Source organism: Ziziphus jujuba, chromosome 8, assembly GCF_031755915.1.
Source record: "Ziziphus jujuba cultivar Dongzao chromosome 8, ASM3175591v1".
NCBI classification, from domain to species: Eukaryota; Viridiplantae; Streptophyta; class Magnoliopsida; order Rosales; family Rhamnaceae; genus Ziziphus; species Ziziphus jujuba.
The window spans coordinates 24,821,285-24,837,833 of record NC_083386.1 but is presented as its reverse complement, the minus strand read 5'-3'; the positions used below and the strand labels follow the sequence as shown (position 1 = coordinate 24,837,833).

Sequence of the window (16,549 nt, the reverse complement as noted above, 5' to 3'; positions counted from 1 at the left end):
TCAAAGTGTAGAAGATTGCATCATACACTCATGTCTAGGTGACATGCTGCGGAAAAAATGACTCAAGTTTTATGAGGGTCCAGATTTAAATTTACCCAGTTAGCCCACGTTGCGAGTCTTTTTGGTAAGCAATCATTGGATTCATACTTTTGTAAAATTATTGTCCTTCCTTGAAATAGTTCAACCTGAGTTTATTCACAAATTTATCAAATATCTATTAGTACTTGAAAAAGCCTATAACTCATTCACCCTTTTTGAAAATAGAACTTTGATGCTCATATGAAAAAAAAAAAAAAAAAAAAAAAAAAAAAGAAGAAGAAAAGAAGGAAATGATCATAAGAAAATATCATTCTGAAATTTATTTTATAAACTATCTTTGTCCTAGTGACTCCACTAATGAGCTGAGTCAAACACGAGAATATCAACGCCTCTCCAATACCTCGCATTCTCTTCAATCAAATCCAAATGTAAAATTCTCTTATTTTCAGGTCCTTTTTTCAAATCTACCAGAAGCGGAGCCCACGAGAACTCGGTATCTCAAGGTCCTGTTTGTCAACGTTAATAATTTTTACATGTGCAAGGCCTTTGCCTGAGAATTTAATGATTTAATTACTGTATGTGCAATAATAATCTAAATAATGTATAACGATCATAATTTCATCCAAAAATAAAAGATTAATTTAATTTATTACCAGGGCATGAAATGCCATAGAAGGACCATTACAGGTGACTGTCCTTCTGCCAGTTGGAACAAACACCTTGTACTACACAAAAAAGAGATTCCCACTGGTTTCTCATAATAGAATCACCCATCAGCATTATCCTTTCCTTTCTCATTTTTGCAAGATATTTTAGTGCATCAAGCCTGTATGAAAAAGAAAAATCCCAAAAGAACAAAAGAAAGCCATAAAAGTTTAGTGAATCAAGTATAATTTTCATTCCAGAGACAAACATAAACATGGAACGTTAACTATCATGATAAAGCAGTTTTGAAGAAAATAAGCTACTTATAAGTTGTACGGAATTTATTTTATATATCTGACAAGATATTTAAAATGCCACATAATACTTACCATAAATCTCAATACTTCTGTGCAAGAGTTCACTATTTAGTCTCATTCCAAAAATGGTACCACAATTCAGCATGTAAAATTGCTCTCTATGTAAGCAGAATAAACTTCTTTTAAAACTCTAGTATATATACCATTCCTAGCTCCATTCTTAGTGATACTGCTTACAGAACAGAAATAACATAACAAAACAATATCAATGTGCTTCGCTTTCACTTTCCCTCATTAACTTGATGTACAAAGTAAAGAAATGGGGAATTCTCATACCTGGGAATGAAGCAACCCTGTGGCTTCCACCTCCGTTTCTCATAGTCAGAATCTGGCTTCCCATTCTTTTGACATGTCATAACAGTACTCTGATATGGACAATTAGAGCCATATAGAGGATAAGATTGATCATAAACCCATTCTCTAGAGGACAAGTCACATCTACTCTGTTGCTTCTTCTGCCCGCTTTGAACCTAACAACTTCATCATCCTCCTCATTAAAACCTCTTATATAGATAGAATATGGTTTACTAATACAAATGATAGAATACAGTTTACAAATAGAATAAGATTCATTATCCACATAAGCTTCAGTAGAATTTCTCTTAGACGATTATATCACATACTGCCACCATAAAAAGTTTCCCAATTTTTTGACTAGGGAAATTCAGCAAAGAAGGCTAAATTCTGTGTGTGTAACACTTAAGAGGTGGCAAGCAAGGAAGCAAGGATCCAATAGCATACACAAAACAACCATTATTAAGATAAACATCATATTTCCAAATCTTTGTATAATTTTTTATTAATTCGAATGAAAAAAAAAAAAAAAAAAACAAAGAAATAGTAAGAAAACATACAATTCATGACAGAATGTTAATTACATTTGAACTGAAAACAAAAATTCATATGAAAAGAATCCCCATCCACAAGTTTACTTCTAAGGAGATGCTTTAAAAATTAAATTAAAGAAACCAAACTGTTACAGTAATTTCGTAAACCATAGTGAGCTCAAAATTGTATTAAAGAAAACCTTCAATCCCACGTCCACCTCTCTCATCCATGTATATATGTAATGCTTCTTCCATGACCTTGGCTTGAGCCAGCAACTGAGCTCTCTTCTTTCCGGATGGATGCGTCGAAAGATAATCTTTCAGTGAAGAATCATCGCCGGCAACCCTTCCCAACTTCTCATACACATGCGGTGCCACTCTAGGATCATATCCAGCAGATGCTATTAACAGGAGCCCTATGTAATCCGCTTCCATTTCCATCCTAATTAAATACAACAAATGTAAGATTATGAGAAAGTTCAACCTGAAGACAGTTTTAGAAGTGGGGATAGACTAATAAGAAGGGAACATTAAGAAGCTAATCTGATACTTAAAATTTGGAATGTTTTCATTTAAATCAAAAACCGACCCTCTCATATACTTCTATTGCAAACCTAAAAACTGCAAATGAGCTTCCAGGACGAGCATGACCATCTTAGGAAGAAACAACCAATCCTGCCTTGAAGCAGAGCCTCCTATATTCATCTTAGTTTCACCTATTTTTGTTTCGTAGCTCCGAGTAAAAAAGTACTTACTTGCTCATTTAGTTTATAAGCAAAAAGAATAATCGATTACAGTTAGAGTTAGCGGCTTTTGTTTTCACATGTGCAATATTTGCACATTCACCAACTCCATAGGAATCTTGCTCATACTCCATATTACTTATTTACCGTTTCTATTGTTGAATGAAGAAGGCAAACAATTTGCCTACTCCACAACAACTTCAATGTATATGGATAAATTTCCATGTGACCATTACACTACCACATTACAAGATAAATGAGCTAAAGTAAATTCGACAACCATAATTTGTGCCCTGTAGGAAATTTACAGGAAACTAGTTCCTCAAAATGATGTCAGCAAGTTAGTAACCCTCTATTACAGGAACTGTTACAAATTATGATTTCAACCAATTTTTAGATTAAGTTAAATTAGTACATGTAAATCAATGCAAATAAGTGTAAGACATGTCACCACCGCAAACAAATTCTCTCTTAACTTCAAAACTAATTGCATGAGGGAAAGCTATATTTCCATCAGTAAAAGAGCTTTTAATGAGGACAGCATGAAATTACTAGCATAGACAAATTGCCACAGGTATCAGAAGGCATGACTAGAAAGAAAAATAAAGTGAAAAAAAAAAAACAAAAAAAACAAAAACGAAAAAAAAAAAAAGAAGCAACTTCACTTGTAAGAGGAAAAAATGGAAAAGAAATTATAAATGTACCTTCTGGAGAAAGGAAGCCTTAAGAAAAGAGTTGACATCGTATTAACAAGATCAGGCATAACGAACTGATAAAGTATCAACTGTAAAATAGCGAACCACAGATTCTTTGTAATACCCTCAGCTGAATGTCTAGCAACAGCATGCCCCACCTAATAGTAAGTAATCAAGAACCATCCATTAAAAACATAATTTCTTCCATAATATCCTTCAACTGCAAAATCAAAACAAGCACTAGAAGAGCTAAGGGACTAGACGAACCCAATACCTCATGCCCAATTATAGTTGCTATTTCAGCATCACTTCTAAAATGTTTAAGGAGGCCAGTAAAAACCACAATCTTCCCTCCAGGCATGCAAAACGCATTGACAACAGGCTCATCCACAACCAGAACCTCCCAATTCAATCCGTCCAAATGCGAAGTGGCCGATCGAACCCCTTTTTCCTGACCCTTCTTCCTGCTTTGCTGAACCCATTTATCATCAAGAATCTCGTCTTCGCGAGACCATCTTCCTTCCACCTGCTCTTCTCCACCAAATTCCTTCAGGGCCATCAATGTCTCATGTCCACTTCCCTCAACACCCGGCCCAACGCTCTCGGATCCGTACCCCAAGTCGCTCCAAACTTTTTCGTGCCTTAACCCTCTCTGCAATGCCTTTATTATCTCGTTGGATATCAACCTGACCCGAACACTTTCTGGGTGTATTGCAGGCAATATTTTGCCCCTAAAGGCATCCTTCATTTGCTCGAACTGGGTCTCTCCGAGCTTCCTCTCCATTTCTTTCGATAGAAGCACGAAATGGGTTCTCTTGGTGTATGGAATAGTTTCCAAATTGCCAAAATACACAGTTATCACAATCCCAGAACCCACAAGAACCACAATCAAGACGTTTCTAGGATTCTGAAACCAGCGCCGAGGACCTCGGGGTCTGAAATGATGAACCTGATATCGATCAACATAGTAATATCTCCTTGCACCGTACTGGGTCCTTGTTAAGCCTTGTGAAACTGATTTTTGTGGGATAATAGAGTAGGAAGAAGAAAACTTAGCTGCATTATTAGAGACCAAAATCGAAGACCCAGATAGGGTATTTCTTGAAGTGGAATACTGAATTGACTGTCCGGGAGAAATCTTGGAAGTAAAACCGCGAAACGCATCGATTAGAAGCTTCGATCTTCTGTAGCATCCCATTATATTGAACAAATAAATAAAATAAAATAAACGCCTAACAGGGACTTGAGTTTCTACTGAATATTGATGAAATTCATTCAAGAACCGTGTATTTTGATTGGAATGGTGACTGTTGTTTGTTTAAGCTTGAAAACCTAAAACAGAAAGAAGAAGAGGAAGAAGATACAACGCAATTGTAAGCAAATCGAAGATTCGGCGGGTAGACAGACAAGTCTGGAAGAATTTTGGCTTTCTGAACGAAGCCGATGACAAGTGGCACCAAATGAGTATGGTCCTGATGGCAGATTGAACTTTTTATCAGCGGGCTGCCTTAACCAGATCTAAAAGTCAAAATATTAAAAAAAAAAAAATTAGAATTTAATTTAAATACAATCTCTTTCAAAAATATTATTTGCCTTTTTTTCAAATTTTAAACAATTTTTATTTTTTTATTTTATTAATTTAATCACATTTTACAAAATAAATTTATTTACAGCTTATAAAGATATTATTTGCAATTTTTAAAATTGAAACAACAAAATTAAAATTAATATAAACTTCAAAAAATTTAAATCAAATATTTTTAAAAAAATTAAATTTACATTTTTAATTTTATTATTATTTCATGCTTTTAATAAATATATTATTTATCATTTTTATTAATTTTTTAAATTTATGTTGAAAGATTAATTTATCAATTTTTATTAATAAATTTTAACAAATAAAAACTAACAAACGAACTTACTTTAATATATATAAAATATTAAGAAGATATTAATAATAATTTTTTCAAAATATAGAACTTCAATAAAATTATTGCAAAAAAACAAAAAAAAAAGGTCTAAAAAAAATTACCATATTATTTGACATCCTTGTGTCCCAAAAAGAAAAAAATTATTATTTGATACCTGAAATATATTGCACTCAATTGGTTCTCACAGTATTCAGAAAATTAATTATAAAGCAATATCATTTTCCTTTTCAGAGAATTATCGGAAAGAATAGTTTTCCCCCTTTTCCAGAGAAAAATAGAATAAGAACCCAAACTACTTTTTTTTTCCAAATTTAATAAATTAATATTTTAGAGTACAATTTTATATTTTCAAAATAAATTAAATGGGGACACATGGAAAAATCCCCATGAACACAATAAGGAATGCAGCCCAAAACAGGAAAAACGGAAAAAGAAAAACGCAAAAAAAATAGTAGAAAAACATGCCCAATAAAGCGGGCAACAAAAAGTGTAAAAAGAAAAATCCTCTACACCGGGCCAAGAGAATCTTCATTAGTCAAGGACCTGTATAGAACGACATTTTCTTCATTATTGCTTCTGTGGCCACTGTAACCACTCTGATTACATAGTAATCACACCCTTCACCATCTCTTGCCACCGCGACCTCTTCCTCCTCTTCCTCTACCAGATCGATCGGAAAACCTATCATTTCTTCTATCAGAGAAACCACCATCCCTTCCACCTCTTCCAAAAGAAAACTTACCACCCCTGCCACGAAACCCACCCCGATCACCACCACCACTACCAAATCTTCGGTCCTTTTCTTGCAGACTTGGCAACGCTTTTAGCACCTCTAAGCTTACATTAGCTGCATTTTCTTGACCTGTACCAAAAAAGACAGACAAACATGCAAAAAATCAAAACCCAAAGATGACGAAACCACAAAAACATGGTAACAATGAAAGCTGAATGATGCATTTAATTATATGTTCCTCCTCCATGAAGTACATTCTTAAAAACAATCCAAGGACAGTAGTGGCAAAACACGATGCTTGAAAAGGAAGTTTCCAGCGTCTACTTAATAAGTTGAGGAATCATCGCACAAACATTTTTTTATAATCAATAGTAAGCACTTAAAACACATTCAGAAAAAAATAGTAATCACTTAAAACTAAAGAGACGAGTAATACCAGCAAGAAATGTATCCAATTCGTCAGCTGGCACATCAAATACGGCACCTCTTCCATCGGTTGTCAGAGCCATACCCTTTACCAGCTCAACCTTCTCCTCAGGCAAGAATCTCCTCAAGACCGAATAAGCAAAACTGGCAACAGAAGATTTGTAGAAAAACCCATGTCAAAATATGATCAAGCAAGAAGTGCTAACTTTTAATCAATCAATTCTTTCATCAAAAATAGCTAAATATATAAATAAATAAATAAACTTATAATTTAACAATTAAAAGAGCAGAGGCACAATAACGCTACACTTTATTTTAAGGATAAGTGATCAAAGGAAAGAGAAAACAGAACAACCCCTTCAAACCAATTAATTGATGACATGAAAAGCAAGCTAAAAAGAAACCAGTAGTGAAAAAAACTCCTTTCAGTCCAGCTCTTCAAAAAAGTTTGCTTAAAAGAAAAAGAACCATGTAGTAAAAAGACAGATAATAAAACTGCTTTAGAAACTTATTTCATTTGTGTTTTGAGGCAATCCAATTCAGTGCATATATTACAACCCATCCCTCCCCACCTTCAGTCCTCTATCCCTTCCACCAGGGAAAAGAAAAAGGGGCATGCACTTCAACTAGCAGAAATCTATGATAATGACACTAAGAAAAGTGTCAGCATGCAAAAGAATAAATATCTCATCTCAAGTCAAAGGAAAGATCTGTAAAACAATACAACTGGGGAGACGGGTGGCAGTAGCTCCATGCAACCAAAACCCCAACATAAATTGACAAAAGAAATGGAAACTAACAAAGGGACCTCTGTTGGAAATATTAGCCATGTTAGCGCAAAAGATCGAGTGATCATCTTTGTCCACTAAAAAGATTAGATTGACCAAAAATATAGGATTAAGCAATCAAATTGTCCTAACATAAATGAAATAACAAAACCAGAAAGTGGAAGTAAAAGGAACTCACGATGGTGTGTAGATGGGTCTTCCAACCTCAAGTAGCACTGTTACATGGTTCTCCATCGAGGAGAGAAGTGATCTACTCTTTATTTCACTATAACCCTGAAAACAATGCGACCAGAGAAGTGTTATCATTTAGAAAGACAGATGGACTTTGAAGACTTTGAAGACATTATAATCACTAGTAGAGGAAATAAGTTAAATTTTTCAGTTAGATGACAACATAAAATGAGGGGAAAAATAATAATGGGAGAGACAGAGTGACCAAGACTCACAGCAGCTTTAGCAAGTGCTTTTGCTAATAGTTCTACAGCAGATAGACTAGACGTGTTCAACAGCTCTTCAGCAGCTGACTTGAAAGCAGGAATTACACTGTAAATTCAATATGTTAATATCTGGTAATGAGAACACCCAAATAAACCCAATGAACATTTAAATCAACCATACCTATCGGATATTTGGTTTATTGTTTCTGCTGCTTCAACACCTGCAGCTTTTGCAACTTCAAGTGGCTGAGGAGCAGATATGTGTTCAAATTTCACACCAGATTCTCTTTCGATTTTAGATATATTAAAATTTGCCCTCGTTGGATCATAAAGCATTACAGCAATACCAGTATTGCCTGTAAATACAAAAGCACTCTTTGCAAGTTACAAAACTATAACTAATTCAAAACCAAAAAAGAAGAGGAAGAAAAAAAAAAATAGAAGGTGCCAAGTTTAAGAACCTACCTGCTCTTCCTGTGCGTCCAGATCGATGAATATAGGCTTCAACATCACGCGGAGGCTCACACTGAAACATGAAAAGTTAATAAGAATCATATGGACAGATATCAGCTGTACTAATATCCACATACACAAATTCATACCTGAATAATTAATTGGACGTCATTGATATCCAATCCCCTTGCAGCAACATTTGTGGCCACCAGAGTCATGAACTTACCTGACCTGAAACCTTTAAGTGTGACCTGCAATTACCAGAACACGAAGCAAAGAAAAAAAGTTGGGGGAAGACCTAATTTAATAATTAAAAGGGAAGGATAACGTATTGAGTTTCATATTATAAACAAAACATGCAAGCCCTGGCTATCCTCTATCATTTTACTAAAGTAAACTGGAACTTAATTTATTTTCCATTCTTGAAGAAACAAAGACAAATAAGTATCCATAAGCATAAAAACATAGAAGATGAAGAATTTCAAAACAGCCCCAGACTGAAACTCCTCCGTTTTCCCTTTATAATAACTATTTGGACATGTTGCACCTATTAATCCCCAAAAAAAAAAAAAAAAAAAAAAACGAAGGAAAAACCAATTGCGGATAGAAGAGATATTTGCACTTAAACAACTAACCTCTCGTTGAGCCTGCTGTATGTCCCCATGCAAGGCTCGTGCTCCAGGAAGCAACCCAGCAAGTTCAGAAGCAGATTCCTTCTTTTCAGTAAAAATAATAGTGCGGCCACCACTGAATCCAAACCATAAATGAGAACAATGTACAATTAAACAAAAATGACAGAGAAATAATAAATACATAAACAGATCATAATTACTTAATTGAAAGAGTCAAAGCTAACCTGCTATAACAACGAATGATATCAGGAATAAGTTGTGATCTTGCTGAACTTGAACAGGGCAGAACAATATGAGTAACATTTTTACTTGCCTTCATCTTCTCATTACCAACTAGATCTACAGTTTTCTTATTTGGCTTAAGAAACCTAGAGGAAATCTGACAATGAAATATTAAGAAATCAGTAACAAAGTACAGGCTGAAAAGGAATGAAATCTGATTTTATAAAACAGTCCTTGTTGTCAGAACAACTGTGTATTTAAAAACTGAATTCAGTAAGCAGTATCAAAACCCCAGATCTAAAGCAAGAAACTAACATCTTTCACCCAATCTGGCAAGGTTGCGCTGAAGAGAAGTGTTTGAACTTTACTTACATCCTCTACTTTGCCTGCAAATACAATAAAATAAGAATTGACGAATGACAAATCCATATGAAACCCTAACCCATCAGCCAAATTAAAGATAACAGTACCTAGAATGAGCTCAACATCTTCAACAAAACCCATCCTCAACATTTCATCAGCTTCATCAAGGACCCGAAACTTCAAAGAGCTGAAGTCAATGTTTCCCCTCTCAAGATGATCCTACGCAAAACTCATAGGAATAGTCATCATATTAATGCAAAATACTGAAGACTTCAACCAGCCATAAGGACTTTTTTTAAAAAAAAATTTAAAAAAAAATAAAAAAGAAAAAAAGATAGCATACCTTTACACGCCCAGGCGTTCCAACAACTATATCAACCCCTCTCTTTAATTTTATTTCTTGAGCATGATAAGCAGCTCCTCCATATAAACAGCATGATGTCAATGCCAATGCCCCACCATAAACTTCAAAATCAGCATAGACCTGAATGAACCGAAATTCGTAATGATGATCAGCATAAATATTTATATTTAACTACAAACGATTTAATATAAATAAAATACATATGGCAAAATCACATTCTTTTTTTTTTTTTTTTCCACCTGATTCGCCAACTCCCTAGTGGGTAAAAGTACAAGAACACTTGGTGGCCTCCCGTATCCAGTTTTTCGGGAAGACTTTGTAGGCCCATTTGTTAAGGACTCCAAGATGGGCAACACAAACGCCAGCGTTTTACCCTGCAATAATTCGAAATCAGATGCCATAGCTCAGAGAGAACATGAACTCATAAGCTGGGGGTGGTCAATACTTCTCACTAATCAATTTGAAAACATGATTAATTATGGTCAACTAGACATTCAAAACATTTGAGTAAAAATTAAAAGCTTTTCGTCCAAACACCTTTGCATACTGTCAGTTTTTGTTCTCATCGACAACCCTGAACAACCTTAACAAATATCCTGTCGTAAGACAAACTAAAAATAATATATATATATATATATAAATTACAGTAATATTGTGTACCAAGTCACATTGTATCACTTATGATCAGCAACGGCATTGCCACTCATTAATTGCAAAACACACCATACAGTAATTAGTCAGAACAATTACAATTTTACCGATTAGCAATAGATGGATCATCATTGCCAAATATCTGAAACCAAACTGTTCTACAAACTAAAACGAATAGAGAAAAAGCAAATGATCGAATAAGTAGATTACCTGTCCAGTACGAGCCCGTCCAACCAAGTCGCTGCCATCCAAGATGGTATCGAATGTCATGGCCTGAATCGGAAACAACGACTCGATCCCCTTCTCATTCAACATGGCCTTCAAGGGCGCCGAGACACGGAACCTTGAAATTGCATTCGGGTCCTCCTCCACCTCCTCCTCTTCTTCTTCTTCTTCTTCTTCATCATCTTCAACCTTCGCCTTCTTCTTCTTTTTCTTCTTCTTCTCCTTCTCAACCTCGACAACACTCTTGAGTTTCGAATTCACCGGCTCACCAAGTTCGGAGCTCGTCTCGCTTCTGTCTTCATCAGCCTCAATCTCCAAAGCCTTTCGCTTCTTGAGCTTAGACTCCTTGCTTTTCTTCTCCAACTCCGATCCTAGGGTTTCAGCCAGAGCTAGGCTCTTCATCTTCTTCTTCTTCTCCTTCTTGTCCTTGGGGCCAGCAGAGAGCATATCGTCGGAGAGAGCTATTGAAGGCATGGCTTTCGACAGAGAGGAATTTGTCTACAAGTTTTGTACGTTTTTTCAGCGTGAGCTTATGAATTTATATATTGCCGCCGCCGAAGAGAGAGCGAGAGAGGGCGAGAGGAAAAGGGTGTTCTCCTGCTGCAGAAGAGTTTTAGCGCTCAGGTGCAGGAGTAGGAGACGAAAGCAAAAGGATTTAGGGTTTGCTGCTTTTATGGTTTAATCGGTGCTGTTTTGAGCCGTTAGATTGCGAATCACTCCAAATTGATCGGTTTTTGCCGTTTGATTGGAACTCTTTTGCAAAAATTAAAAAAGTGTAAAAATTTGTGCACACCGCGCGTTTGATAAAAGGATTAGAAATATCGACAAATGCCAAACGGCTACGTATTTTCAGAATGATTTAGAATTTAGGGGTAAGTTTTAGTTTGGTACTGATCGAGTTCTAGAATTAATTATAAAAAGAACTTTTTACCATAGTACAAATACATTAATGGGGTAATTAGCTAAAAAAAAAAAAAAAAAGTACATAAATGGGGGCTATTTGTGAAGTTTTAGTTAGAAAGAAACTTATATAATTAGGACAAATAAATTGAAATATTTAAAATAAATTATATTTACCTTTTATCTGTTATATAATTGTTTTCAAATTAAAAAATAAAATTTTTAATATAAATTAATCACATATAAATTATTAGTTATTTATAATATATTATTTACTTTTAATATAAAAAATATCGAAAACAAAACTACATATAAAATTTAGTAATTGTAAATATATATATATATATATATATATATTGTTCATTTTAATAATTGCAAAATTCACAACAATTCAATTTAATATGTTACTAAATACTTTATTTTTAACATGTATATCTTATAACGCTTTTATTAAAATAAATTATTTAATACTTTTTTTTTTCAATGTAATAGAAATTGATTTTTTTTTTCAGTATAGTTACGGTTAATTCTTTTAAAACCTAAGCATTTCCAAACTAAGTCGTAGTTTGTTTTGAGTTTAAGGCTTGGTTTGGGAATACTTTTGGTAGGGTTAGAATCAATCCATATTGAATATAGGAGCATTAATCTGTTTCGTAAAATAATATTTTGCTTATTATTGTACAATTTTTTGGTAGTCATACATTTGTTTTTATAATCAAGTGGAAGGATAATTTAAAAAATATGATCTTTTTATAATCAGGACAAATAAATTTGAATCCCTAAAATACACTTAGTTAATCACGCTTAATTAATCAATATAATACCACATTATATTTATTTTTTTTATTTTATCATACCTAAATTAAAACTCTCTTATAAATGAAAATTTTAATATAATTATTGATAATTTATTATGTATTCTTAACAATATTTTTAATTCGATTTTAGTATAAAAATATTATAACATAACAACATATAAACTACAATTTAAAAAATAATTTATATATCATGTTCATTTTAGTAATTGTAATTTTTATAGCAATTCAATTTAATAAATTACCGAACATTTATTAATAATTTTTGACATCTTATAACATTTTTATTAATATGAAATACCAATATTTTACAGATTATTTCTTCAGCATAGGTACAATTGATTTTTTATTCGGTATGGTTATTGATGATTTCTTTAAATATAAACAATAACAAAATAAGTCTAAATATGTGTGAACAACGTGGACCGGCATATTTGTTATATTGGGATAGAATTTTTTTCGGTGTATGTATTGGAATGGATAAAGGTGGATAAAATTGGACCATTTTATATTTTGATCCAATCAAATAAAGTCTAATTTAAAGTTGATTGTATTAAATTTAAAATAGTCGAAGTCAATAAGGTTCAACAAAAGGATTCTAACTTTTCCCAAAAAGGAAAAAAATATAAGCAAACATGCACTAAATGAATTTTTCGTGTAATATATATATATACACATTCAAATGATTATACACCGGGCGCTTAGTCATCATATTGTTTACGTTTGTTTCATGTAATAAAATACGTGGAGTTAGAACCTAGTTTTATTAGAACCAAAAAATATAAAATAAAACGAACCTAATTTTGTTAATATTTTTGCACAGTAAAGGTGGTGTGGCAGCCCTAATGGTCAGAGATAGCAACATCGTATGAGCTGGTTCGAACCTCACAAGCCAAAAAGTTAATAATAATAATTTTGCATAGCATATCCAGTCAAATTGCTTAATTGTTTAGCAGCATCATCGAGTACCATCTAAACTTTTATTTTTTATTTTTTTATTTTTTTTGGGTGAAATGAGAGTTTTATAAACTAAAAAGGGCATTTTCCGTTTTTGCTTAAAAGAGTGTTTTATAAAGGGCAAGAAAATACAAAGCCCATCGATACTCTGGAGCTAGCCATACGGCCTGTCATGAATATTATCTTCACTGTGTGTGTATTTTTATTGCCTTCAACGTAATACTTTACTTCTATCAAATACATAGCAACTTCATGGAACATATTTTGTCATTGCCTTCAGCATAGAGAAACAAACTTCTCTATAATTTCTTTTACCCAAAAAAAAAAAAAAAATTCTCTATAATTTCTTTTTATTGTAGAAATAAGATACACCTAAATCAGTACAACAGCTTTGATTCTTTTATTGGTAATACAACTCTTTGATTTCTTTATTGTTAAATGTCACGTGTAAAGTTCTGAAACATTTACAATGCGGAGACAGAACAGAGCAAAAATATTAAATAAGAATACCACGTGAAGACAGTAGGACCATGCTTTGATTTTTTAAATAAAATTGGTTGGATACCATGTTGGTTCATAAATTGAAATATCTTAATTTTTTATTCCAAAATTACATCATGACCAAAAAACTCAAATCCCTGATAGGTCTTACCTACCTCAATCGATGTGCCTGGAAGACAGGAAACACGTTTAAAAAATGATCCCAAATCATCAAACTCTGAAAGCAAATCTTGAAAGAAGATTGTGGATCTGAATTCCATCAGGTACGGAGTTAAGAAAATCTTTCCCTCACCCAACATTTTTTTTATTATAAGAAGTAGCAAACAAAGTTATAACAAATTCGAAACCATCAAAAGACAGACTAATCAGTCAAGATTTTAACCCAACAGATGAGGATACAACAGTTCTAACACTAGGGGATTCATCAAAATAAAGTTCTATTTTTGCTACAAAGATTCAGAGTTCTGTTAAAAACTCTGATCAAGTTGCAAGAAATCGTCTATAACTTTCCTAAAAATAATGCATTAGCAGCGGCTGCGATTCAGTAATGACTTGATACAATAGGAATGGATAGAATACAAAGTCTAACCACTAAAAGTGACCTAAAATGAAACTGTCTTAACACTAATAAGCATACAGTAGAACAAAAACAAGCAGCCCCATAATCATCACCATGAACCAACGACGACCATAGCGTTGGTACGAAGAAGATGCATCATTGCAGAGATTGAAACCATACCAGACATCACTGGGGATGAAGGTGTTGTAGGTAAATGTAACAGCTCTGGAATTGTCACCATAGATTTTCACACTCTCAGGTTTCCAGCCATCGGGTCCGCTTCTGTAAAGGTATACATAGCATATTTGGTATGCACACGGTCCATATATATCAAATGTATCTGAAGAACACCGTTCGAACGCTCCCGATGATGGGTCATCCAATCTCGGTGCATATATCTGTTTTTATATTTTATTTTTTTTAAAAAGAAAAAAAAGAAGATTAACGCACGTATTAACAATAAATATTATAGCAACACTGTTTGTGCTTTTGTATTCGTAACAATTAATCAACCAAATTATAATCTCATATGGAAAAATTGATTTCACTTTGGACAAACGACAGGGTTATTGTCCACATATTTTTCTTATTTACGGATTAAGTTGGAAAATTTTCAAATTACACCCAAAAAAAAAAAAAAAGGTAAGCTTCATGATTACGTTAAAGTCCTATATGCTCTGATCAGTGACCTTTCGGCTTTGCAACATATTATACAAACTTTATCTATGGGTGGGCCAGATGTCCAAATAATAGTTTATACTTCAAAGAAAAGCTATTGCTTTTCAGTTTTTACATCATCTTGTATTAGCACTTTTGTGTGGAATATATAATAACATAAGTGCATATAAATTCAGGCTTGACTGTGTAAAATGATGAACCTAACAATCTGGGTGAGTTTTTGCTTGAAATTTTACACCCTTAATTCACTGAATTTTGTCAATTTTCAGAATAAATAAAACTTAAAATCGATATTTCATTTTGCAAAATCAAAGATGTCAAATACCTATCTTGCAGAATTTGATTTCCTTGTAAATGAAAAAGAACGAACCTGATTTCCATAAGCATCCCCGAAAGCAATACTAATCTGATCCCTTGTGTATTTGCTTGAGGAACAGCTTGTGGTTATAACAACCGAATACGAACAGCTTGCTTCATTCTTTTATACAAAACCCACAAGAAAGGGGAAAAAATAATTATTGAGATACCGAAATTAATTAATTAATAAAATTTGGGGAAGAAAAAAAAATAAAGATCAAATGAAGCAAATTGGGTACCTGGATATAGCTGAGATTGAAGTTATTTGCAGCATGGGGGAGTGGGCTGCTTAATTCTTCTGCTGCGGAGAGGTTGAAGATGAACGCAGATAACAGCAAAATAGAGAGCGCTCTCATCATTTTCCCCAGAAAGATTAACCTCGTCAAAAAGTCAGAGTGCCAAGCGTCGCGATATTTCTGCTGCTGGCTATATATTTCTCATAGACTTAAGCAAGAAGAAAGAGAGTGAGAGACAGAGAGAGACGCACAGATTTATGAGAACGAGGCTTTATTTTTTAATTTTTTTCGGGGTGAGAACGAAGTTTTTTTTTTAATTATTTTTTATTTTCTAATTAATTCACTTTAATGGACATACGACAAATCGACTTATTTGATTTCTGTCCATTTGGCCTGCAAGGGCAGATTCGACACCTCAACCCGTTTCTTTTTTTATTATTATTTTTTTCTAAAATTAATTTTTTTTTCCAACGAAAATAACTTATTCGTAAATAAATAAGATTATACTTTTAAAATTTATTTATTAAAATTTTGATAAATAATAATATAATAATATTTAAATGATGAATAAATTATTTATATTTTATAATTATTGAAGAAAAATTAATTATATAACATCATATCAAATGTAAATTTATTGTTGATAATTTGAGAAAAACTATATAAAGGTAAAAAAAAAATTGATAAATGGAAAATTTTATATTTTTTTCTCTATTTGTTTTTACAAGACATGAATGTTAAAAATTTACTTTCAATCGTTTATTTGTATAGAAATGAAAAATAAAATGAAAAAACAAGAAATTTAAGTAAATTTAACTTTTTTGTACTTACTGAATATTTTTACTTCTAATTATCTCTTTGTACATGGAAGGATTGTTTTGGATACGGAAATCATCTTTAATTTTCCATTTTTATTCTCCTTCTTAACCAAACAACCAATCCATTTTCTATTCTTATACTTTTTTATCAATTGTTTTTTTCCCCCTTCCACTCTA

The 16,549-nt window shown here is 33.0% G+C and overlaps 3 protein-coding genes and 1 pseudogene across 3 annotated transcripts; all 4 read right to left on the bottom strand.

The window, feature by feature from the left end:
* Positions 1-288: 288 nt before the first annotated feature.
* LOC112491026 (protein trichome birefringence-like 36) lies at positions 289-1,634 on the bottom strand (annotated as a pseudogene).
* A 263-nt stretch (positions 1,635-1,897) lies between these two features.
* LOC107414259 (mitochondrial metalloendopeptidase OMA1) lies at positions 1,898-4,814 on the bottom strand. Its single transcript, XM_016022366.4, has 3 exons — positions 3,601-4,814; positions 3,336-3,484; positions 1,898-2,330 (listed from the first exon to the last, which is right to left on the bottom strand). The coding sequence occupies exons 1-3, from the start codon at positions 4,522-4,524 to the stop codon at positions 2,078-2,080; spliced, it is 1,326 nt and encodes a 441-aa protein (XP_015877852.1). The 5' UTR covers positions 4,525-4,814; the 3' UTR covers positions 1,898-2,077.
* Positions 4,815-5,537: 723 nt separating this feature from the next.
* LOC107414386 (DEAD-box ATP-dependent RNA helicase 7) lies at positions 5,538-11,210 on the bottom strand. The gene is made up of 14 exons (XM_016022499.4): positions 10,537-11,210; positions 9,915-10,049; positions 9,655-9,795; positions 9,419-9,530; positions 9,264-9,334; positions 8,951-9,105; positions 8,730-8,841; positions 8,244-8,345; positions 8,107-8,167; positions 7,823-7,997; positions 7,651-7,747; positions 7,383-7,477; positions 6,427-6,560; positions 5,538-6,119 (listed from the first exon to the last, which is right to left on the bottom strand). The coding sequence occupies exons 1-14, from the start codon at positions 11,023-11,025 to the stop codon at positions 5,878-5,880; spliced, it is 2,121 nt and encodes a 706-aa protein (XP_015877985.2). The 5' UTR covers positions 11,026-11,210; the 3' UTR covers positions 5,538-5,877.
* Positions 11,211-13,995: 2,785 nt separating this feature from the next.
* Positions 13,996-15,851, bottom strand: LOC107414390 (embryo-specific protein ATS3B). Its single transcript, XM_016022502.3, has 3 exons — positions 15,558-15,851; positions 15,332-15,439; positions 13,996-14,681 (listed from the first exon to the last, which is right to left on the bottom strand). The coding sequence occupies exons 1-3, from the start codon at positions 15,675-15,677 to the stop codon at positions 14,349-14,351; spliced, it is 561 nt and encodes a 186-aa protein (XP_015877988.3). The 5' UTR covers positions 15,678-15,851; the 3' UTR covers positions 13,996-14,348.
* Positions 15,852-16,549: the final 698 nt, after the last annotated feature.